The sequence below is a fragment of the Chlorocebus sabaeus genome, chromosome 4, assembly GCF_047675955.1.
Source record: "Chlorocebus sabaeus isolate Y175 chromosome 4, mChlSab1.0.hap1, whole genome shotgun sequence".
Classification (NCBI taxonomy): Eukaryota; Metazoa; Chordata; class Mammalia; order Primates; family Cercopithecidae; genus Chlorocebus; species Chlorocebus sabaeus.
In genome coordinates, this window is record NC_132907.1 from 1,759,595 (window position 1) to 1,783,614 (window position 24,020).

General features: G+C 36.6%; 1 protein-coding gene across 3 annotated transcripts in view; it reads left to right on the forward strand.

The window, feature by feature from the left end:
* The window catches only part of SKIC3 (SKI3 subunit of superkiller complex), a 92,007-nt gene extending 75,877 nt beyond the window's left edge, over positions 1-16,130 (forward strand). For all 3 annotated transcript variants that reach the window (XM_007978822.3, XM_037982217.2, XM_037982218.2), the window contains 4 exons: positions 1,563-1,715; positions 10,097-10,227; positions 12,033-12,156; positions 15,346-16,130. In XM_007978822.3, coding sequence (XP_007977013.3) covers positions 1,563-1,715; positions 10,097-10,227; positions 12,033-12,156; positions 15,346-15,420 — 483 coding nt within the window. In that variant the 3' untranslated portion in view covers positions 15,421-16,130. The remainder of the gene's footprint in view (positions 1-1,562; positions 1,716-10,096; positions 10,228-12,032; positions 12,157-15,345) is intronic.
* Positions 16,131-24,020: the final 7,890 nt, after the last annotated feature.

The window sequence follows — 24,020 nt, forward strand, 5'->3', positions numbered from 1 at the left end:
ACTGTTTGGTCCCCATTGAATCACGGTGTTGCCTTTGTTATAAATCAATGTGTGGGTCTTTCAGGCCTCATTATTTTCCATTGGTCTATTTGTTTATTCTTTTGTTTTTTATTCTTGAGTATAGCTTTATAATTAGTCTTGATATGTGGTAACATTAAAACCTCCAACTTTTTGTTCTCCTTCAAGTTTGTCTTAGGTCCTTTGCATTGCCAAATACAGTAGTCCCACCTTATCTGCAGGGGAGATGTCCCAGCACCCCTAGCAGATGCCTGAAACTGCAAATAGTAATGAACTATATATGTGTGTGTGTGTGTGTGTGTGTGTGTGTATATATACCTATTATTTTTTCCTATACATACATACATACCTATGATAAAGTTTATAAATCAGGCACAATAAGAGATTAACAACAATAATAATAAAACAGTTATAACAATATGTTATAATAAAAGTTATATGAATGTGGTCTCCCTCTGTCTCTCAGAGTATTTTATTGTATTGTACCACAGGTAACTGAAACCACAGTTAAGGGGAGGGTCTACGGTAAATTGTTAATTCTCACCCAAAAAAGCTCTGCTGGGACCTTAATTGAGATTGTTTAGAATCTACAGTTTAATTTGGGGACAATTGATGAAGTAATACTCTACTGAAGATTTTCTGTCCACAAATGTGGTGTATTCCTCTATTTAATTAAGTTTGAAATTTCTCACGGCATTGTTTTGCGATTTTCAACCTAGAGGTCTTTTATACTTTTGTGTTAAATTTATTTCTAGGTATTTGGTATTTTTTGTTGTTGTTCCATTGTGTGTGTGTGTTTAAATTATCTCCAAACATTTAAAAATTCAGTTGATTTTTATATGTTGACTTTCGAGCACCTTGCTAAATTCACTTATTCTTTGAAAGGTTTTGGATTTTGTATATAGAGAGTTATGCCCCTTTTAACTTTTTCTTCCCAATATTTACATATTAAGGTTTTTTGTTTATTCTGCATTATTGTACTGTCTGGAACCTTTAATACAATGTTAAAAGTGGTGCTAAGTAAACATTCTTGTTTCTTCTTACCTCAGGTAGAAAGCATTGACTGTTTCATTACTAAGAATGCTGTTTGCTAGAGATTTTTATAAATATCCTTATCAGATTAAGAAGATTCTACTTTGAATATGCTAAGAGAGTTTTTTCTTAAAAAATAATGGGTCTTGAATTTTATTAAAACTTTTTTATGGCATGTATTAATCTTTTTCTTTATTCTGTCAATGCGGTGGATTACATTGATTTTCAAATATTAGGCCAACTTTGCATTCTCAGAATAAGCCCTAGTTGATCATTATATATTATTGTTTTTATCTATTGCTGGAATTGATTTGTTAATAGTCAGCTGTTGTTAAAAGAATTGACAATATGACAATTTTTTGACCTGTAATTGTTTTTTGGGCACAGAACTTACCAATAACTAAATACATAGTTTTACTACATCAAAGTTTATTGAATTTGTTGGAAGTAGGGGTAACAGACTGCATAGTAAACTAAAATCCTTTGCCTCCTTCTCCCGTTTTGTTTCTTAGTGGCTGGCACATGTGTATCAGTCCCAAGGAATGATGAGAGCTGCAGAGATGTGTTACAGAAAGAGTCTACAAGTGGCATCTCAACAGGGCAGTTGGAGTGGGAAGCTCTCAAGTCTGTTGAGACTAGCACTGCTTGCATTAAAAGTCTGTATGGTAAGATCGTGTTATAATTATGATCATGAAAAATTGATATTTTATCTTTCTTTGACATGAAGGCTTTTTATGTAGTAATATTCGATTGAATTCCTGTTGTTTCATTGTCTTCTAGTGTGGCTTCTTGATACACTGTGTATTTTGGGTTTGTGATGGACATAGAGCAACATAAATCTATAGACTACAGCGGAACATTGTCAAAGTTTGGGGGAAAAGGATTACAGTTTTAAAAGTTGAATTATAGTAGGATATACATTTTTGTTTCTTGGTGAAACAAATTGTATTAGAATTAAATTTAGCTACTCAACTGTGACAAAAATGGTAATAGTGAACATTTCGGTCATTCTCATTTCAATTCAACATTCTTTAAGAGGGATTTCTAGTAACTTATGACCTAACAAGCTATTTTCTGATACCAATTTACGTATATCAATCTGAAAATTTTACATGCTGGTAGGGAAAATTTGTGAAGATACATGTTTAAGTGAGAGTGAGGGCAAACTGCAGAACAAGATGTATGATATAATTCTAATGGAGTGTTCATATATGTGGTATGAATTTTTAAGAATGTATATCTCTAAATACACCGTATATGTTTGTGTAGATGCTTGAAAGCACAAAGATATAATTATATGGAAAGATATATAAGAAATACAATGGCAGTTATTTGGAGAAGGGGACTGGGGGTTTTAAGGGATGGTAGAGGATGATTTTTCATTTTGTATCTTTCGATGGTGTTTGGATTTTTTTTTTATCATATCCTTATTATTTTGTTAAACTGTTATTATTTCAGTTTTACATGGTTAGAAGAAATTATCCTACACAGCTAAAGTAACTCTTGTTTTTACCATAGTAACCCATGAGAATGTTAGTTATTCACTTTAGGCATTTTGATAATGAAATATAGAATTAGGACTTTTTTTTTGGCTTTGGTGCCATTACTGTAGAGCACATTTAAGAGCTTCTTATGTCGGGGGCTATTTCTGTTCATTTTTGCTTCCTTGCTCTGTCAGTCTGCCTTGTGCATAGGGGGTTCTCTATAAATGGTTTTGAATGAATGGACAAATAATAATAATGTGGTCAACTAATTATAGGTCACTATTTTGTTTTGTTTGCCCCATTTTTATATATAACAAAGGTCTTTATGATCTTGGTAACTAGTGAGCCATAGAAGACACACATAGTACCTATAACATGCCCTTCGGTTTGTGAACTGGAGAGGTAAACACTCTTTTCGCCTAACTTATTGTGGATTACTTTTCAGTATTATTTGTTGATTTTTATTAATGCTGGGAAGTTAAATCTGACCTGGAATAGAACAAATTAATAATAGTTGTAATAATAGCAAACTATAGCACTTAGGTACTGTTATAAGTGCTTTACTCTTATTAACTTATTTAATAATCACAATAACCCTATTTGACAGATGAAGAAATTAGCTTGCAGTTCAGTAATACCCATGTATACCTGTCCCCCCACCCCACTCCCCCACCCCACCTCTACCAGTACTACCCCATAGAATTATTTTCTCTAAGATCCCATGTTCTGGTTCTACCATTTACTACCTGTGAAACCTTCAGCCAGTTAAGCTGTTTAAAGCTCTTTTCTTGTTCTGTAATAGAGGAGATCAGAATACCTATTTCACATTCTTGTGGCATTATTTGAATAATGAAGTAACGTTTACACATGCCTTTGTAAACCTTAAAGTGCTATCAATCCAATCTGTTCTTGAAAAAACATTTGACATCCAGTAATTATAAAGGAATAAAAGGTATGCCATATTTCTATGGTAAATAGCTGGCAGTATGGGGAGGATGGATATATTAAAATAAGACATTTATAAAAGTCTTTATTTGAAAGTTTTATTATATGTGATAAAATGTGATCTGGATATAAAACTGACATTTTGGCTAAGATACTACATATCAGATTCCAAAGTGAGATATCAGATCAAGAGAGATTGCTGTGTAGCATATAGGATCCTCCAGGATAACCTGAACTCAACCCTGAGCCATGGGACATTCCAGTGCCCCCAGGGCTGTGGCATGCAATTCAGGAGTACGGAGCTGAAATCTGTGGCTGACACTTGAGCTGGGGAGGAGTCCCTACCCTCAAGATCTGAGAGGGGTGAGATGCATGGGTTCCTGGGCAAGGACAAGAGTGAGGCATGCCTCCCTTTGCAGGGCGAGTCCAGAAAGGTTTGGCATATCTCCCTGTCATAGCCCCTGCACAAGGAGACCCCACAACCCAAATCACCTAACAAAAGTAATGTGGGCATGGAGCGAATGATCAGAGGGGCCTTCCCCTAAGGCCCTGGAGCAGAGCTGGTGAGGTGGTCATTTCTATCCTGTCCCCGCCATCACCGCTGAAGAGAATGCCTGTGAATGTGAAGAAGTACAAAAGAGCCATGTGGCTAAGTGTTAGCCTAGGTACCCACTGTTACTCTTACGCACTATCTACTGGATTGCAGCCCAAACTACAACACCAAAAATTATCTTGCTAACATATACACCTGTGAAACCAAGTGCAAGAATTCACCTACACATAAAGATCCTGTATAGAGCCCTGACTCTTTTTAAGCATCCAGAAGTAAGCCAACTGACTATACTCAATTTATACCACAGTTAAAGGAACACCAACTGTATTAGTCTGTTGCATTGCTGTAAAGAAATACCTGAGATTGGGTCATTTATAAACAAAAGGTTTTAATTGGCTTATGGTTCCACAGGCTATACAGTAAGTATAGTGGCTTCTGCTTCTGGGGAGACCTCAGGAAACTTACAGTCATGGTGGAAGGCAAAGGGGAAGCAGGCACATCTTACATGGTCAGAGCAGGAGCAAGAGAGAGAGGGGGGAAGTACCACACACTTTTGAAAACCAGATCTCATGATAACTTACTCAGTGTATAGTACCAAGGACGAATGGTGCTAAACCGTTCATGAGAACTCTTGACTCCATGATCCAATCACCTCCCACCAGGCCCCACTTCCAACACTGGGGATTACAGTTCAACGTGAGATTTGGGCTGGGACACAGATCAAAGCCATATCACCAACCCTCCCAGATGAGAAAGAATCAGCACAAGAACTCTGGCAATTCAAGCAGCCAGAGTGTCCCTGTACCTCCAAATGTAGCCTACTGGTTCCCCAGCAATGGTTCTTAACTAATCTGAAGTGACTGAAATGACAGACATAGGATTCAGAGTCTGGATGGCAAGGAAGCTTATCAAGATTTGGGGGAAAGTTGAAACCGAATCCAAGAAATCCAGTAAAATAATCCAAGAGCTGAAATGTGAAATAGTCATTTTAAGAAAGAACCAAACCGAACTTCTAGAGCTGAAAAATTCACTACAAGAATTTCATAATACAATTGGAAGTATTAAAAGAAGAATACATCAAGCTGAGGAAAGAATCTCAGAGCTCAAAAACTGGTTCTTTTAATCAGTTCAGTCAGACACCAAAATAATGAAAACTGAATATTTTAAAATGAACAAAACCTCTGAGAAATATGGGATTATGTAAAGAGACCAAATCTACAACTCATTGGCATTCCTGAGAGAGGATAAGCAACTTGAAAAATGTATATTAGTCCGCAAAAATTTTCCTAAATTTGCTAAAGAGATTGACATAGAAATCCAAGAAATACAGAAAACCCCAGCTATATACTGATATACAAGATGATCATCCCCAGGGCACATAGTCATGAGATTTACCAAGGTCAATGCAAAAGAAGAAGTCTTAAAGGCAACTAGAGAGAAGGGTCAAATCACATACAGAGGAATCCCATCAGGCTAGCAGCAGACCTCTCCACAGAAATGTTACAAACTAGAAGCAGAATAATTTGGTGCCTATTTTCAGCATCCTTTTTTTCTTTTTTCTTTTCTTTATTTTCTTGTTCTGAAGCATCCTTAATGAAAAGAAATTCTGACCAAGAATTTCATATCCCACTAAACTAAACTAAATAAATGAAGGGCAAGCAAATACAGAGGGAATTCATTGGTACCAGTACAAAAACAGACACATCAACCACTGGAATATAATAGAAAACTCAGAAATAAAGCTGTACACCTACAACTATCTGATGTTTGACAAGGCTGACAAAAACAAGCAATGGAGAAAGGACTCCCCTATTCGATAAATTGCATTGGATCAACTGGCTAGTCATTTGCAGAAGAATGAAATTAGACCCTTACCTTTCAGCATATATACAAACTAACTCAAGATGGATTAAATATTTAAATGCAAGACCTCGAGCTATTAAAATTCTAAAAGAAAACCTAGGAAATACCTTTTTTGACATTTGCCTTGGCAATGAATTTTTTGGCTAAGCATCCAAAAGCAATTGCAAGACGAACAAAAATTGACAAGTGGGACCTAATTAAAGAGCTTCCGCACAACAAAAGAAACTATGGACAGAGTAAACAGACAACCTACAGTATGGGAGAAAATATTCACAAACTATGCATCTGACAAAGGTCTTATACCCAGAATCGATAAGGAACTTAAATCATTAAGCAAGAAACGTAGCCCTATTAATGAATAGTTGAAGGACATTAACAAACACTTCTCAAAAGAAGACATATAAGTGGCCAACAAACATATGAAAAAATGCACATCCCTATTAATCATCAGAGAAATGCAAATAAAAGCCACACTGAAACACCATCTCACATCAGTCAGAATGGCTATTATTAAAAAGTCAAAAAATAACAGGCTGGATGTGGTGGCTTATGCCTGTAATCCCAGCACTTTGGGAGGCCAAAGCGGGTGGATCACTTGAGCCCAGGAGTTCAAGACCAGCCTGAACAACTTGGCAAAACCTCATCTCTACAAAAAAAAAATTAGCCAGGCATAGTGGCATGCACCTGTAGTCCCAGCTACTTGGGAGGCTGAAGTGGGAGAATCACCTGAGCTCGGGAAGTTGAGACTGCAGTGAGCTGAGATCTTGCCCTCTCACTCTCTCCTGGGCCACAGAGTGAGACCCTGTCTCAAACGAACAAACAAACAATAACAACAAAAATAACAGGTGCTGGTGAAGCTGCAGAGAAGAGGGAATGCTTAAATGCTCATGTCCTGTTGGTGGGGATGTAAATTACTTCAGCCACTGTGGAAAGCAGTTTGTAGATTTCTCAACTTAAAGCTACCATTTGACTCAGCAATCCCAATACTGAGTATATACTCAAAGGCAAATAGGTCATCCTACCATAAAGACACATGCATTCGTGTGTTTATCACTGCACTATTCACAATGCAGAGACATGGAATCAACCTCGGTGCCCATAGAGTGGATTAGATTAAAAAAAAAAAAAGTGGTACATATCTGCCATGGAAATACTCTACAGCCATAAAAAAAGAACAAAATCATGTCCCTTGCAGCAACATGGATGGAACTGAAGGCCATAATTCTAAGTGAATTAACACAGGGACAGAAAATCAAATACTGCATGTTCTCACTTGCAAGTGGGAGCTAAACATTGAGCACACGTGAACATAAACATGGGAACAACAGACACTGTGGACCATTGGAGGTGAAGGAGTGGGACAGGGGTTGATAAACTGCCTATTGGGTATTATGCTCCCTAACTGGGTACAATATACCCATGGAGCAAACCTGCGCATGTACCCTCTGTATCTAAAGTTAAACTTGAAATTAAAAAAAAAGAAAAAAGCATCAGAAGAGTGGAGTTAGAGAAGGATTCTTGGAGACATTTCTTTGGAGAGGGCTGTTGCCTCGCCCATTTTCCCCCTGGCATGTTTCTGTAGACAGATACACACAAAGTTGAGGAAAGGGGTGCTACCAGAGAGAGGGAGGCTTCAATCTGTGTCCTCTGGGGTCCTGGAAGCATGTGTCTAGAAGCATATGAACGGCTATCTAACATGTTTCAGAGACTGTGGCACTCAGTCTAAGGTGTTAGGACAGAGAAGAGGAGAGTTGCTAGCGTTTTAGAAAGTGATCACATGTTTCTGGGAGAGAGTGGTCAACAGTAGATTCATCCCAAAGGTAGGTAGGAGTATCAGTTTGTGCTATCGGGAGGAAAGAATGAAGGAGAGTTGCTGCAGACGGAATCAGCAACAGTCTCAGAGTGTGTTAGATCCAGAAATGAGCAATGCCAGTGGTGAGAGTGGGTTGGTATAGGAGTTATCCTAGATCCTGTTCAGTAAGACCACCTAGAGGGATGATGGGATGTCAGCGGAAAGGAATCTGAAGTTTCCACATTGCTAGAGGATGTGGAGAGAGTGAGAAGAATAGAATACATTTGCTAGATTAGTGGAACTGCAGGTGAGCAGGGCTGGCTTCATGGGCATGCAGCCTCTGCAGTTACACAGGGCGTCATATTTGATTTAATGTTCTGTAGTTGCTATCTTAGAATTGTTTTTTGTTTTTTTTTTTTTTTTGAGACGGAGTCTCGCTCTGCCGCCCAGGCTGGAGTGCAGTGGCCGGATCTCAGCTTACTGCAAGCTCCGCCTCCCGGGTTTACGCCATTCTTCTGCCTCAGCCTCCCGAGTAGCTGGGACTACAGGTGCCCGCCACCTCGCCCGGCTAGTTTTTTGTATTTTTTTTTTTTAGTAGAGACGGGGGTTTCACTGTGTTAACCAGGATGGTCTCGATCTCCTGACCTCGTGATCCGCCCGTCTCGGCCTCCCAAAGTGCTGGGATTACAGGCCTGAGCCACCGCGCCCAGCCAGAATTCTTGATAATTTTTTTAACAAAGGGCCTATACTTTATTTTGCACTGGGCCCCACAGGTTATGTTGCTGGACCTGCTGATGAGAGATTACCCATGAAGTTGGGAGTCTCTGCTAAAGCCAAGTTGAGGAAAAGAGCTTTAAATATCTGTCAACCCTGGAGAGCTTGGCACCGCCTTACAATGGCACCAGTTAAATACAGACTTCTAGTGTTTCAGTAGGGCCCTGAAGCTACAATTAGCCACAGGAGGTGGGAGTACTGGGAAAGAGGAACCAGCCACCTGCTACTGCCTGTAACCATACTCTAGCCTGGGAGCCAAGGGGAATTGAGGCGGGGCAGGGAAGTATGTGCAAATGTTACTTTTCAACAAAGACTGAGTGTTGAGAAAAAAGGAGGACATTCTAATTGAGACTATATTTGTGGATGAATGTAAGAAAAAAGGAATAAGACTCATGGGGCCTAATGTAATTTACATCCAGGGACACAGAAAAAGTATCTCTCAAATAAATGTTAAAGAGGTAGTGGGAAAACAAAATAGAAGTATTCTGATCACTTTGTTTAATATGCCAGGTATATATAGCGACTTTTTCCTTACAAAGTCATCTTTGGGCTAACTTTACAGAGTGTTTTATATGATTTCATAGAATTTAGAGAGTGCATTATTGAAAGCATCCAGTGAGAGTTTTATGTTACTGGTTTTTAATAATATGTTAAGAATAATTGTATTAGAATGTGCTTTGCCTTACTTTCTTTGTCAGATGTATCCCAGGGTTGCCACTGTTTATAGATGATGCATATAACCGCTGTTGTCTATTTTCACGTTCATTATAGCTTCCTCTTACTTAATTATATAAATTGCTACTGCCTATACTCCACTCAGATAATTGCTCTAATTTTTGTTATATAATTTGGCGTTTGAAATAGACTATATTGACTCATTATATTGACTTTATTAAAATATATATTTTAGATACTTGTGGTTATGAAATCTCAGTCAAAATTTGAGATTTTTAAATGAAAGTTTCTAATGCATTTTTTTCTCTTTACATAATTCAGTAAAGTGTTCATCACTTTAGTTTGTTACTGTGTCTTCAGAAATACTTACCTTTGCTATTTCTGAGTCAGTACCTAATGTGAAAATAAAGCATGTAACTCAAGTAATATATGCATTGATATCTTAGCCATAAAGTGAAATTTAAAAAAGATTTTTAGTATCGATTGCTTTGATTTAATACCTTTATCTCTGATCTGTTTTGTACTTTTTTATATTGGGAGTTTATTAAAATACTTTATTTCAGCCTTTCCTCTCTCCTTAGATAATTTTTGAAATGTAGAACTTTATCACTACCAGTTAAAGAATCAATTATGTTAAATTGAGTTTTGTATATTTGGTAGACACAAGACTGATAGATTTTATTTCCCTATGTAGTATAATAGTGCATTTTCTTTGAACAAATATTTTAGTGTTTTTTAAATATCTCCTCTTTGAAAACCTCCTTTATCCCAGTCTACCCCATTTTGTAGCTCCTTAAGAGCAGGGATCAGATCTTAAATCATTTTGTAGTAATTATAGTCCTTGTATTATTTCTATGGCGATTTGCACAAATAGGTACTCAATAAATGAGAATTGAATTGCATACTTTTCAAATAAATATACCAAATCTTTGAGTTAATATTTGTCTTATATTTTTATAGGCTAACATTTCCAATGATCACTGGCCATCTTTGGTTCAAGAGGCTACAACTGAGGCCTTAAAACTTTGCTTTTGTCCACTGGCTGTTCTTTTACAAGCTTTATTACAATTCAAACGTAAAATGGGGGCAAGGTATGAAGAATCTTCATCTTTTTCTTTTTCTTTTTCTTTCTTGTTCACTTTAAATCTTTCTAGGAAACAAGGAAAGATTATAAACTTTAAAGTTTATAACAGATCAATTTAACAAACTTTGAGGGGTGTTTATATACCTGTATCTACTTTGGAAGAACTGGCTCCAGAAATCCAGTAAGGGAGAAATAAAGCCTTATATTTGTTTAAGAAGGCAATTTGATACATATTTATATGACATGAGGGATTTAGCATGATAGCATTTCCAGTGAAGAAGGTCTTGGAGTTTTTGTTCTTCACTGTGTTAGGAGGCGCTAACAGTGTGATGTGGGTTCTAGAAACAAACAAAACCAAAAGACCCCAGTTCAAGGCTACATTATCAGAAGTTCTTGCTAATGTAATAGGCTATGAAAAAAGTAATAAATATTAAAAAGGCAGAGACATGTTTTTTATAAATGATGTGGTTTCCTGTCTAGAAAATCCAAAAGCTGCTCTGATTAAAATATAAAAATTCTATAGCAATGTATATGTTGGAAGAAGTGCACTTAAATTTGAAGAACATTACTTAAAGATCACATGGCTAAAAAGTACAGTCAAGAATACTTTAAGATTTTGAAAATATCTAGTTCTAATGTATATTACATATAATACAAAGCATCTGTAAGTAAGGCAGCGATAGAGGAGCAAACATTACTGGAACAGAATTGGTATGGTAGAAATGGAGGTTAGTACATATAAATATGTAGCAAAAGACACATCACAAAATAGGGGTGGTGGAAGACTAAGATCATATGGCTGATTAACAACTCCAGCACTATTTATTAACATTTATTTATTTTGGGCCATTTTTATGTGTGACTAATTTCACTAAGAAATGTTTTAGGCTGTAATTTAAACTTCCTAATGAACTACTTCTGCTCATGCTCAGTGTTGGTAACTTAGAGAGGACTATCCCCCTTTCACCCCCTACCCGAATAATCTTTGTTAACACCTCCGCTAATTTTTATCACCTTCAAAACCTAGCCCAAATAAAGATGTAGTCTAAGAAAAATAACAACATACTTACTACATGATCCCTCTGCAAAAGCATCTTCAAGACAAGTTATTTAGTTCCTGCTTCAAACTAATTGCTACTTAGAAGATCCTTCTGGTTAGCAGTTCTGAATATACTATGGTTTATGTTGTTTTTAGCAGTACAGAAGTTTTGGAGTCATAGATGTTAGTAAATTAGGAAAGAAAAAATTTGAACAAAGCTGTAAATCAGCCTGTTATTACATGGGTTTACGTTATCATACACATCCTTGAAAACATATGCTAAAAGCCTGATATGATATACATAGCCTGAAATGTAGATGCTGAATATTTCTTGTTCCACTCTTTATCACCCTTGTATTATTTAGTGACTTAAGTAGTGATTTAAGTAGTTTCTGCCTACTTTTCAAAAAGATTAGAGGTAGAGCAGTCAAAGTAGATTATAAAATAGGGATTGCCTCCCTATTCTCTTTGGAATGAGAATAAATTGGAATAATTTAGTTATCTGCCATATGGGAATAATAACTATCTACCTAATAAGGTTGTGAACATTAAATACAACCATATGTATAAACATTTAGCATAGTACCTAGTGCATGATAAACACTTAATAGATATTAGCCATTATTACCTTTATTGTTATCTGAATTAAAAAAATCATAATCAGGTACCACATCTGCAAAAATATGAGAATGACAATGTGTATGTGAGATTAGTATAGGAGATATCTTATGGTAATTTGCATGCTGTGGACTAAATTTAACTTTTTTTTCCAGAGAGACACGGCGTCTTTTGGAAAGAGTGGTATATCAGCCTGGGTATCCCAAATCTATTGCATCAACTGCACGTTGGTACCTGCTGAGACACTTATATGCCAAAGATGACTATGAGCTTATTGATGTAAGGCATTGATTTTATTTAAAATGTTTAAGGCATTGATTTTATTTAAAATGTTGTATCTTTGATCTAAGGGTTTTAGAGTTAATTGTTCAAAGTTACCTCACTTTTATGGTTGAATTTTTAAAAACTGAGTGTGTAATTTTTTGTCTAGTAAAAGACTACAATATCTACTGTTACATCTGTTGAAAATGAGAAATATTTATGCACATGGTTTGAAGGTTAAATATATAGCTTGTATCTTACCATGGGTTAGTTGTGAAATTCTCCTTTCGATATTAGAATATCAAAAGCTGGGGCTTTTTGGCATAAATAACAGAACTGTTAAAACCTGTGTTTTAAAAAAGTTTAATGTGGATTTAACCTGTATATGTGCAAGATGCCTTTATATGGGGAAACAACTGTACAGGTTGAACATCCCTAACCTAAAAATCCAAAGTCTGAAATGCTCCAAAATTTGACACTTTTTGAGTACCAACAACCTTGGGGTCATGATCAGTTGCGAAGCATGTTGTAAGTAATTAGATACAAACCATAGGTGACTAATGGTTTTACTTTTTTATTTTCAGTAATACAATATAACAGATTCATGGATATTTTTATATATCTCTCTATTAATGCATCCCTATAAGCTTTTTTAATTGAAAGAAAAAGGTAGAATTTTAAGGAGCTTGTCTAATTGCAGGACTTTATCTTTGAACCAATGAGAACATCACAAGTTTAAAAGTCATCCGTTAAATGTACTGAGGTTTATAAAAAGTTGCGAACTGCTGATCTAAAGCCCTTACCTAGTGAAGTTTATAACAATACAAATATATGACCATCTAAATCCAACCTAAAGCAGTATCAAAAATCAACGTTTTCTTTCCCTTTTTTGGCCAGAAAGGAACAACTTAACTACACTTTCTTTCATATTATGTATATACCTTTGTTATTTCTTTAGAAATGGATGGTTAAAATATTTTATCCAGTTTTCGATAAACATTGGATTATTTTCTAGTAAGGAAGCAAAGAAAAAGCCGTAAGAATGAAGCAATAAATCAAGACTTTTTCCCAAAGCGACATTTATTTAAAGCTATAGTTACTCATTCTTTTCTTTTTTAAAGAAAGGACTCTAAAGTTGAAATTTTTAACTGTATTTAAGCAAGAAGCAAGGCTAAGTAAAAATGGCCAACTGGTAAACCAAAGGAGAGAATGTCCATGCATGAATTGTCACTGGTCTTGTATTAACATCACAACAATTATACTGTTTTTGCCTGCCTATATTTCTCTTTTCCTGAACCTGGGATATGATACACCCCTTTACAGTCTTTTTAACCCAGAGTTTCTCATCTTCAGAGATCTCAACTCAACCTACTGAGATTGTGGAATACACAATTTTTTCTTGGGTGTGGGTCGAGGGTGGGTACTGTCCTGCGCGATGGTGGATATTTGGCAGCATCCTTGGTCTGCTAGGTGTTAGTTGTATTTTTGCGGCCATTGCAGTGGAGGCAAATGGGCAGATAAGATGGAGTTAGAGGTAACAGAATCCTATTTCTGTTATTTTCTGTTATCCTATTTACCTTATTGTTGCCTTTACTATGAAATACATGTGACAGTTTCTATTCTACTTCTCACGGGATGACTCTGGCATCTAAATATATAAACATATATGTATCCAAAATTATTTTGAATAATGTAGATAATATACAAATGTATTAGGTTAAAATTTTCGTAGCTTTAGCCAACAATTTTTAAAACACAATGAAAATCACTGAAAAGTTTTTTCAGTACCTACAGCATTTTGAAATACTGTTTGCCTACAGCATTCTGAAATACTGTTTACATTAAAGAAATAGTAAAGAAAACAATGCTTGGAGAAAGGCATTATAATCAACAAAAGCCAAACCAAAAAGGTAGAACATTCATGAATGTTGGGAGACAGTTCAGCATATGGGTCTCTTGCATTTCTAAATATCCTGTGAGCGGGAGGCCTGATTAACTCTTTGTTCTAATCTATCTTTTCAAAGATATTCATATAGTGAACATCCTTGGAAGACAGAGCTAGTGTCTCCCTCCAGAACAAAGGGTAGATATTCCTGTCCATTATAAAAGATTAAGCATCCTAAGCTTAGAGTTCCCATCTCGTAAATACAACCAACTGCATATGTGGGAAACTATATCAGTTCATCCACATCGCAGGCTGAGAGGACAAGAAGAACAGAGGAAAATATGTTGATGCTCATGCTGTTTGCCATACCTTGAGTAATGAAGACTTTTCTCTGTGACCTGAAAATCCTGTGTCTTCTGGCAGTATCTACGGAACTGTGGCAGGCTAACTTGTTAGCTTGCAAATAGAGCAGAACCTCAGACCCTTCACAATGCTTGACGATGAACAACCAAAAAATGTTTTAATATGAAGGATCAGCTGAAATTGAATCTCCTAGTTTGTGAAATTGGTGAAATCATGGAAAAGTTCTTAATAAAGCCTAGAACCTATAGCTTAGATCCTGAGCTATGGTTTCAAAGGGGAGCAATTTCATTTGAACAGTTCTATGCATAAAGTGGTCTTTTTAGAGGTGACGTTATAATACCATTTAGAGGTGATGGTATTATTAACAAAGCCAACAAACAAAACCTTTAATTTTATACAGTGCTGGTAATGATAGCAATCAGGCTGGGCACAGTGACTCACCCCTGTAATCCCAGCACTTTGGGAGACCAAGGCCAGCAGGTCACTTGAGGTCAGAAGTTTGAGACCAGCCTCTGGCCAACATGGTGAAACCCCATCTCTACTAAAAATACAAAAATTAGCCAGGCATGGTGGTGGGCACCTGTAATCCCAGCTACTTGGAAGGCTGAGGTGGAAGAATCTCTCGAACCTGGGAAGCGGAGGTTGCAGTGAGCCGAGATTGCACGACTGCACTCCAGCCTGGGTGACAGGGCGAGACACCGTCTCAAAAAAAAAAAAAAAAGTGGAATGTTGGTATCTATACTAATTTGAATGAATTGTGCATCTCTCTGATGTTAGCTTTGTTTGAATAATTTATATCGCAAAAGTGACTGAAAGACTGCACAGAGTCACTTTTCCTAGTGTAGTTTAATATTGCCTTTTCAAGACTGCCGCCCTTGGATTACTTGGCTTCCATGAATCAAAATACAGATATTATTAATAAACAAAATGCTAATGTTCCTGTATGTGATTTCCCATAGGTGCTGGTAAATAATGCCAAAACTCATGGAGATACAAGAGCATTGGAACTGAATCAGAGATTGTCCTCACAATAACATTGGATTATTTTAGTAAGGAAGCAAAGAAAAAGCTGTAAGAATGAAGCAATGAATCAAGACTTCTTCCCAAAGCAACGTTTTTTAAACTATATTTATTCCTTTTCTAAAGGAATCTAAAGAAGTTGAAGTTTTTAAGTTAGGAATGCAATTTTCCGTTAACTCCAAACCTGATTTTAATCTGAAAAAAAAAAAAAAAAATTTGGGAAAACCAGAATGAAAGGAAAACCATTATTGCCTTGGTTGCTTAACATTATTTGTAAACCATTATTTTCTGCATCTTGCATGGTGCACAATAGAATATCTTTTACTGTAATCCCTTACAATAAAGCCTTAATAGCCATTTTCTATGTAATATGCAAAAGTAGATTAGCACAATGCACAATTTTCTTTTGTTAAAAATCAAATTCAAAGATTTAATTCCTCCTATGAATTCTAAAGTTCGGCAAACCAACTCATCATAAAATCCAAATAATCTTGTAACCTATTTATCTAGTGATTCATCTCAGATTCTATTGAAAAAGCGTAATATAAATGTTGATGAGTCTAGACTCTAATGGATATGTTTATATAATTCCAAACACTCAGGTGTGTGAATGCATTTAAAAACATTAATGGAAAATAATGCTGATAATATTTAATTGATCATGCAATTCCTTCAATTATGGTGGAAAGACTTGAACTTTCTGAAATAAAACAAAAATACAGTGTCTTGTTTTCTTTATAATATCAATATCAGACATAATTTCTAAATTTCAAATTTTAAAACTTGAAAGCACAGTTATCTATTTTTTAAGCTCTTTACATATTTGAAGAAAGTCACTTTGGATTTGTGGTTTTAAAAAATATTTTCAGACATTTACGTATATTATTTATTGCACAGAAAATATGTGGTTATATGATTTATGTATGTGACTTTTCGAAAGCAGTGGCGTCAGGATGTTACTTTTTAAGATAATATAAATTGATAATATTCTATAGTTGTACTTCAGAGGTTAATAATTGAACTGAACTTTGATCTGGTATTTCCCAAATCTGTCTGAACATTATAATCATTCATACCTATGCAATCAGAATCTTTAAGGATGGGGACAGGCCTAGGACTCTGCATTTTAAAGGTATGCCAAAGAAATCCTAATGTTTATTCAGATTTTCAAACTACTATATTACTCCAATGATGATTCTTCCCTTTATTTCTTCAGCAAGGTTCAACACATGCCATTCTCTGCTCATTTCTTCCTTATCTTCATAACTGTCGATCTGATTCAGTGATTTTAACAACCTGGTCCACAGACTTAGCCACAGATGCACTTCAAAAGGCTGCCTGCGTAGCCCTCGTCTCCATGCTTCCGCTTCCTCAGGAGAACACTTCAGCTTTTTCTTCCAGAATGGGTTGGCTCCATCCACCTAAATGCTTTGTATTCAGTTCTTGCCCTCCATCTGTTTTCTGGAGTGTCACTTGCTTCACAAGATTACCCTTTGCTTCAGGACCATAATCAAAGGGTTTTTTACTTCCTTGCCAAATTCTGCCTTCCAGGGACCTCAAATGCAGGTTTTTCTAGACTGGAGGGTTGGAAAAACACCTGAGTTGATACTGTCTCAGGTCATTCTTTTTTGCATTTATGTGCACACATTCTCTCTTAACTTTCGTTGCCTTCTTGTCAAATTACCACCGCCCAGTTACCGTGAGCCTCAGATCATTTCTACTCACATAATTTTTATAGAGCTTACTTTGTGCCAGAGCTAAGCTAAGTGTTCTTAACATTGTTATTTAATACTAATTAATAAAGGTGAATGGTATTAAACAATACGCCTAAAGCAAAGGAAATTCAAGATGAATCAGTGTTATAAGATTCCAGAAACTCTAAAACAGTGGCCAGAATTTCTTTTGGAAGTTTAAAGGTTTTTTTGTGATTTTTTTTGTTTTATTTTATTATTATTATTTTTTTAAGACGGAGTTTCGCTCTTGTTGCTCAGGCTGGAGTGCAATGACGCAATCTCGGCTCACCACAATCTCCGCCTCCTGGGTTCAAGTGATTCTCCTGCCTCAGCCACCAGAGTAGCTAGGATTACAGCCATGCACCACCACACCCAGCTAATTTTTTTGTATTTTTAGTAGAGGCGAGGTTTCTCCATGTTGGTCAGGCTAGTCTCAAACTCCCAACCTCAGGTGATCCACCTGCCTTGGCCTCCCAAAGTGCTGGGATTACAGACATGAGCCAGCGCCTGGCTCTATACGTAAGTTTAATTAGAAAAATTAGATTAAAAATCGTTTCCTGAAGGACCAGTATTTAATTTCCATATTAGTATTTCATTACTTTTGTTATATTTTGTTTGGGAATTGTAGTGAATTTTCTGCTATTTTTATCCATTTTTTATTATTGATTAATTAGATATTTATACACTCGTTTGGCATCTGATAATTTCCCATGGGAAAAACATGTTTCAGCTTCCAAGTAAACTTTTGGAAAACAATCTGTTTGTTTGGGGTCACTTGTCATTTTTCATGAAGTGTCCCTTTTAATTTCTGGTCAGGAAAAAGCAATCTAAAATGCTGTGCTCTCTTTTCACTTTACAAAAAGGAGCTATTAACCTTCCTTTAATTTAGAATTCTCTACAGAACAGGATTAGATAGAAATACTCCCATATTAAGGGAATTAAAAGATGTGGTTATTTGAAACAGTATAAAACATTAGGTAAATATTTACTAGTTTGTAATGTATGAATATGAAGGCATACATATTTGGTTGCTGCATAAAAAGTTTGATACCTGCTTTGGGAAAGCTTTATAAGAACACAAAAATGAAGTATATTTTGGAGTATGAGTGAATGTGGCTTGCAGATCCCTTTTTGTCATGGCACATTAAAAAATGTAGAAACTTTGTTTTGACGAGGTTGACCCTTGTCTCTCTACAGGTCTTCCTTTCACTCACTTTAGTTGTTAATGGCTAGAAAAAGTCTCAGGCTGCCATGCTGCTTGTTGTAAGGTATAGCACTCAGCTGCTGGTTATAAATTGACCCTCAGTTTGCAGGAGAGGGTTTTGGTTTTGTTTCTATTTTTGTACATTAAAAAGATATATTTATATATATTATACAGGTACAATAATGTTTCCACTTGTGTTTTTAAAGACTTTTTGGGCCGGGCGCGGTGGCTCAAGCCTGTAATCCCAGCACTTTGGGAGGCCGAGATGGGCGGGTCACGAGGTCAGGAGATCGAGACCATCCTGGCTAACACGGTGAAACCCCGTTTCTACTAAAAAAACAAAAAACTAGCCGGGCGAGGTGGCGGGCGCCTGTAGTCCCAGCTACTCGGGAGGCTGAGGCAGGAGAACGGCATGAACCCGGGAGGCGGAGCTTGCAGTGAGCTGAGATCCACTGCACTCCAGCCTGGGCAACAGCAAGACTCCGTCTCAAAAAAAAAAAAAAAAAAAAAAGACTTTTTATACAGATGAAATGAAAGTCCAAAAACTCCCTCATTTAGAGTATGTGCCTCATTTTTGGTTTAGAAAATGTAGTTAGTCATATAAGATCTGTTGTAACTCCAGACCATTCATGGTGTCTAGCTGTCCCTGTGCTACAATAGTGGGTTTTTCGTTCTTTTGGATTAGAAACTTTTTGAATAGCAGTATTTTAAATCCTAGTATGCCTAAATACCCTATACAACCATGTTTTTATAAGTGCTAAACTAACTTTAGACCTCAAAATGTTTTGAAGTAGGAAAATAAAGGTTAGTATCTCTTTAACAAGAACTGTTATGAAACATTTGAAATATTTTTTCTTATTAATTATAAACTTAGAATTGAAAATACCTGCTTTAGGGAAGGGAAATGGCACCAACAGAATGATGATTGGAGTTGCAGTATCCACCAAAACAGGAGTTGGATTTCATATTACATCACTGGACTGTTGAAATAATTGTCATGTCATGAGGGTTCAAATCATTTTTAAAAAAGTTTATTTTGGGCTTCATTCTTCACCATATACTTTCCCTGTATGTAATGCTTATTATAAAAACATATTTAAATTACATTAATTTTTCTAGGGATAAGGTGGGTATTTAAAAAATGCTTATCTTGCACCTTTTTCTTACAGTAAGCAGAATAATGGCTCACAAAGATACTCATGCTCTAATTCCCAGTTTGTGAAGACGTGTATAAGGAATGCAGTTGTTCTTTTGTATAATAGCTAATGTATGAACTACTCTCACCCAACATGCTACTTACAGTATAGTATCACCAACACCATTTTTAAGTACTTCGCTCTAATTCTCTTTAAACCACATTAAATTATACTCACAAAACGTAAGTGGTATGTTTCAAGCTGAGTTTCAATATTGAATGGGTATGAGACTAGATAAGTCTTGGCCTTTGGTTTTTATTTGAATTTATAAAATAGGCCTTGAGCTAGGTTTCTAATGGCAACATTCTGTTGTTCTAAGGCTATCAATGTTTTCCAAGTCAGAATGAGCTGAAATAAAATACTGAAATAAACTGCTGGGTACAGCACCTGTGAAGCAGCATCCCTGGTTTCCATTGAACAGGGGGGCTCCCTGCACTTGAAGCCCTTCTTAGGGTAGAACCCCTTTGCCAAGAAACCTATACTGTAGAAAGAGATGCATAAACAGGTCTTGGTTCTTGGTGCTAAAACTCTGAGAAGGAAAGTTGTTCTACACTCAGAGAATACTTCAATGGAAGCCAGCATCTATGAATGGCTGAAAGTAATTACAGGTGTCTGCTGCATGCCAAATAGGTTATACTTCTTACGGAAAGACTACCCACATTAAATACAACATTTGCATTGTTTTATTATCTGACTCCCAGGTGACAAATAACTTAGTTTCTAAGACCCTGCCTTTTGCCATTTCCTTCCCTTTGATCATATAAAATATGGTCATTAATCTTCAGAGAAGAAATCCTACATATTTTAGTATCAAACAATCAAGAGTGTTTCTGGAAAACATCTATATAATAGTGGTTTAAAAGTTCTAATCTTAATTTCTTCAATATAATAGGTAAAGGGAGAATACTGTACAAATAGTCTTTATATACACGCTAGCTTCAGAAGTTTGGAAATTAGCCTGTGAAGAAGTTAAGTGGCATGAAATAAAAGACAAGTACAGGCTTGATCTTTGCAGAGCGAGTTATGTGTTTTCTTGCCTATACATATTCCTGGCAGTGCTAATTTCTCTTGTGTTTGGGTCACAAGTGTCTCTGGGCACAGGAGAAAAGCCAGATGGAGCAGAAGGTTTTTTGTGTGGAAAAAAGGAGGAGGTTAGGCAGAGAGAAAAAGCATTGCTGAGAAAGCAAAATTACATTGTTATAAGCAGCTTCTATTAGATGGAGATAAATATATTTCTGAATTGCCTGAGGCTAGCCTTCCAGTGCCTCAGAACAAGTGTTATGTATATGGTTGGAAGGTTTTTCTAAGAAATAGATTCAGCGTAAAGAATTAACTCACTGGGCCCAGATTTACATAAACAGTGGTGAATAATTTGTGAATATTGGGAAATATGTAGGCAGCATAAAGTTTTTGTGTTAGTCAAGTAACTTCTAAGAAAGCCCAAAAAAGATCTAGTATTGCAAAGGATCTTGATACTGCACCAGCCCACCCTTTGTTTCAGGAGAGGAGTTTTTTTGTGCTTATGAGGTAGTAATCATTACCCACCAGGGCTTCAGCAACCAGGGACAGATTGAATGCCCACCATGGTCCAAGCTCTTTACACTATTGCCTCATTTAATTTTCACGTTATTTTTTTATAGTGGCTATTATCCTTATTTTACAGACCAAAAAAAACTTTTATAAAGAAGTCTCAGAGAGATGATCTTTACTAAAATTATCTGTATTCTTAGGCAAGCAGAATCTGGCCCCAAAGTTAGTTTCCAATACTGTTGTCAAATGTTGTTAATGGTTGCTGTCAACTCAAAGAAATGTAAAAATGTTGAGGTGTGCATCTTTGAGACTGACTCAGTTATCCTACCAACCTGTATTCAGATGCTGCCATTTACCTTTTGGTACTATCTGAATAGGAGGAAGCTTAGGAAGAAGGGAACTTCCTCTCGAGGATTAACTTTGCAAATTTAAGCCTATGTAATGATAGAGAATAGAATACTCTACTCTTGTTACATTTTGAAGTTGATACAAGCCAGCTGAAGTGAGCATATTGTTTCATTTAATCATTTAATCCTTGATAACGTCACAAATGCCAACCCTTGGTTTTCTCTTTGGCTTTTTCTAACCTCCTTCCCAGAGTTCACCTTTCTTTTGGCCATCCCATGTCTAAGGTACAAAGGACCTTACGTTTTTTTTCTTTATCAACTAATTCCTGTAGAGGAGATAGTTGGTAAAAAGCTCATGGGTCCTTCATTCTTCTTTCTTCCTCTACCTGTCCATCCAGCCTGCATTTTTTGAGGATTTAATATTGCTCTTATGAATACTTAAAAGCTGTTAAGTGCTAAGTGATAGAATTTTGGCCTAGAGACTAGATGGATTCCTTAGTGTAAGAGTCATTTTGGGTTTCAGGGGTGGGGATTTGTCTGGTACCATGTAGGCCCCACCCCATTTGAAGTCCATCCTTGAATGTTTGCCTACGAACACAGTGTGTTACTTTTTTCTAGAAGCATCTGCTAGATGAGTACTAATGACTTTTACCTGGCTGTAATGGCGATTGGGTTTGCTCTGATGGGCAGGACTTTTGGAGGAAACATCCTTCACTGGACGTTAGCATCAGCACCTTGTGCACCTCCAGTCAATCTCCAAATGTTGCTTCAGCTGTTAGTCTCCTTCTCCAGACACAATTGAAAGAAAAGCTTTCAATTGTCTTTTAATTGTATTTTAAAAATAGAGGAATAATTCCTCATTATAATTTGTTCCAGGAGAAATCTGTATTTTGTACCTCCCTCTACTTTTGTCCATTGCTAGAATTATTGCAAGCCAAGGTATTTCTTCTCATGCATAGTAAAAGGACCTTTTTTAAGCTCAAGTATTTTTAGATACTAATCTGAATCAGAGTTATATGACAGCGCACCATGGAACTTTCTTTTACCATAAAAAAAGATCTGTCTACTTGTATTAATCAATACCATTTATCAAGTACAGTACCTGCTATGTATCAGACACTAGTATTAGATGGTTTACATAGGTTTACAGAAACAGTGTAGCATAATGTTTACGAACAAGTTCTCTGCTCTTGTGAGTTCAAATCCTTGCCCATCTTTTAATAGCAGTATGACCTTATGTAAGTTATCTAACCTTTCTTTGCCTCGGTCATAGGCATCTGGTAGATTAAATGCATTAATCTATGGAAAGTACTTTGAGCTGTCTCTAATATATGATGATAGCTCAATACATGTTTCTTCTAATTCCACGGTTGCCTACAAGATAGGTATTGCTATCCCCATTTTAAGATGAGGAAACTGAGATTCTGAAATTAAGGAACATATATCCAAAGTCACACTGCTAATGAGTGGTGGCACTGGGCTTAAACTGAGGCTTGTTAGACCATAAGGCCCTTCAAGATTTCTCAGCATAGAAGTTTGGGGTTTTTTTTTTTTTTTTTCTCCGTGTTCGTCTTTTGAGACTGTTGAAGAAGACCTGGTTTATGATGTACTGCTGAGTTCCTCAATCATTTCTGATTTGTAACATCACATTTGTAAATATCTTCTGAAATGAAGTAGCAAAACTCTACAAAAGAACGGAGAGTTATGGAAATTCAGTCAATGAAGTCAAATTTTTATAACTGTACATCAAGGGAACGATTTGACATAATAGTAAACCCTTACCATAAGTGTGTGTATCTCTAATCTGAAGAGGGAAATGCCTAACTAGGAAGAGGCCAAAACAGCCTAATGTTTTTCCTGGCAACCATCCTTCCTCTTTCAGGGAGGGCTCGCCACCCTCTCTCGTTGGAGAAGATGCAGCATGTTTATTTTATGGCATGGAAGGGGACTCAAGAAAGCATTTGTAACTATTCTTCACTGAGTTGCGTAATACACCCTTTCAAGTTGACACTGTAGGTCAGGGTCCTCTTTGATAAATGGAAAACTAATGGTGGGTCTTGGAGTAATACTAGTAGAACTCCCAGTGGATCACTGACACCGTCTGCCAGCAGGAACTCCCAAGGAACACTGAAACCTTCAAATGATCACACTCCTTCTCCTACTTTACTGCTGCACATCTCTCCATACTCACCCAGGACTCTTCTGCTGTTCCTTCAGTGTTAGGTATCTTCAGTGTTAAGTTATTCTTGGTCTGTAATTCTCACTGTAGTCTTCATGTCCCCGACCCCTATCCCACCTAACCAAGGCAATGCTTTCCTCCCCAGTAATTCCAGTAACCGTTTCTCTGCTGGTGACTTCCAAAGCTAAATCCCTAGTTCAGATCTTTCTCTCATGCTCCAGGCCCAGCTGTCTCACTAACCACTGGACATCTCCCCTTGGGTGTCCCATAGATGCCTCAAAATCAATTAGTTTAAAACATCTCATTATCCCCTCTCTGCTGTATTATTTCCTTCCTTTCCCACCCAAATTTGCTTCCCACACTGCGTCTGATGTATTCTCTACACTGCAGCCAGAGGGATCTTTCTATAAAATGCAAATCTGTCA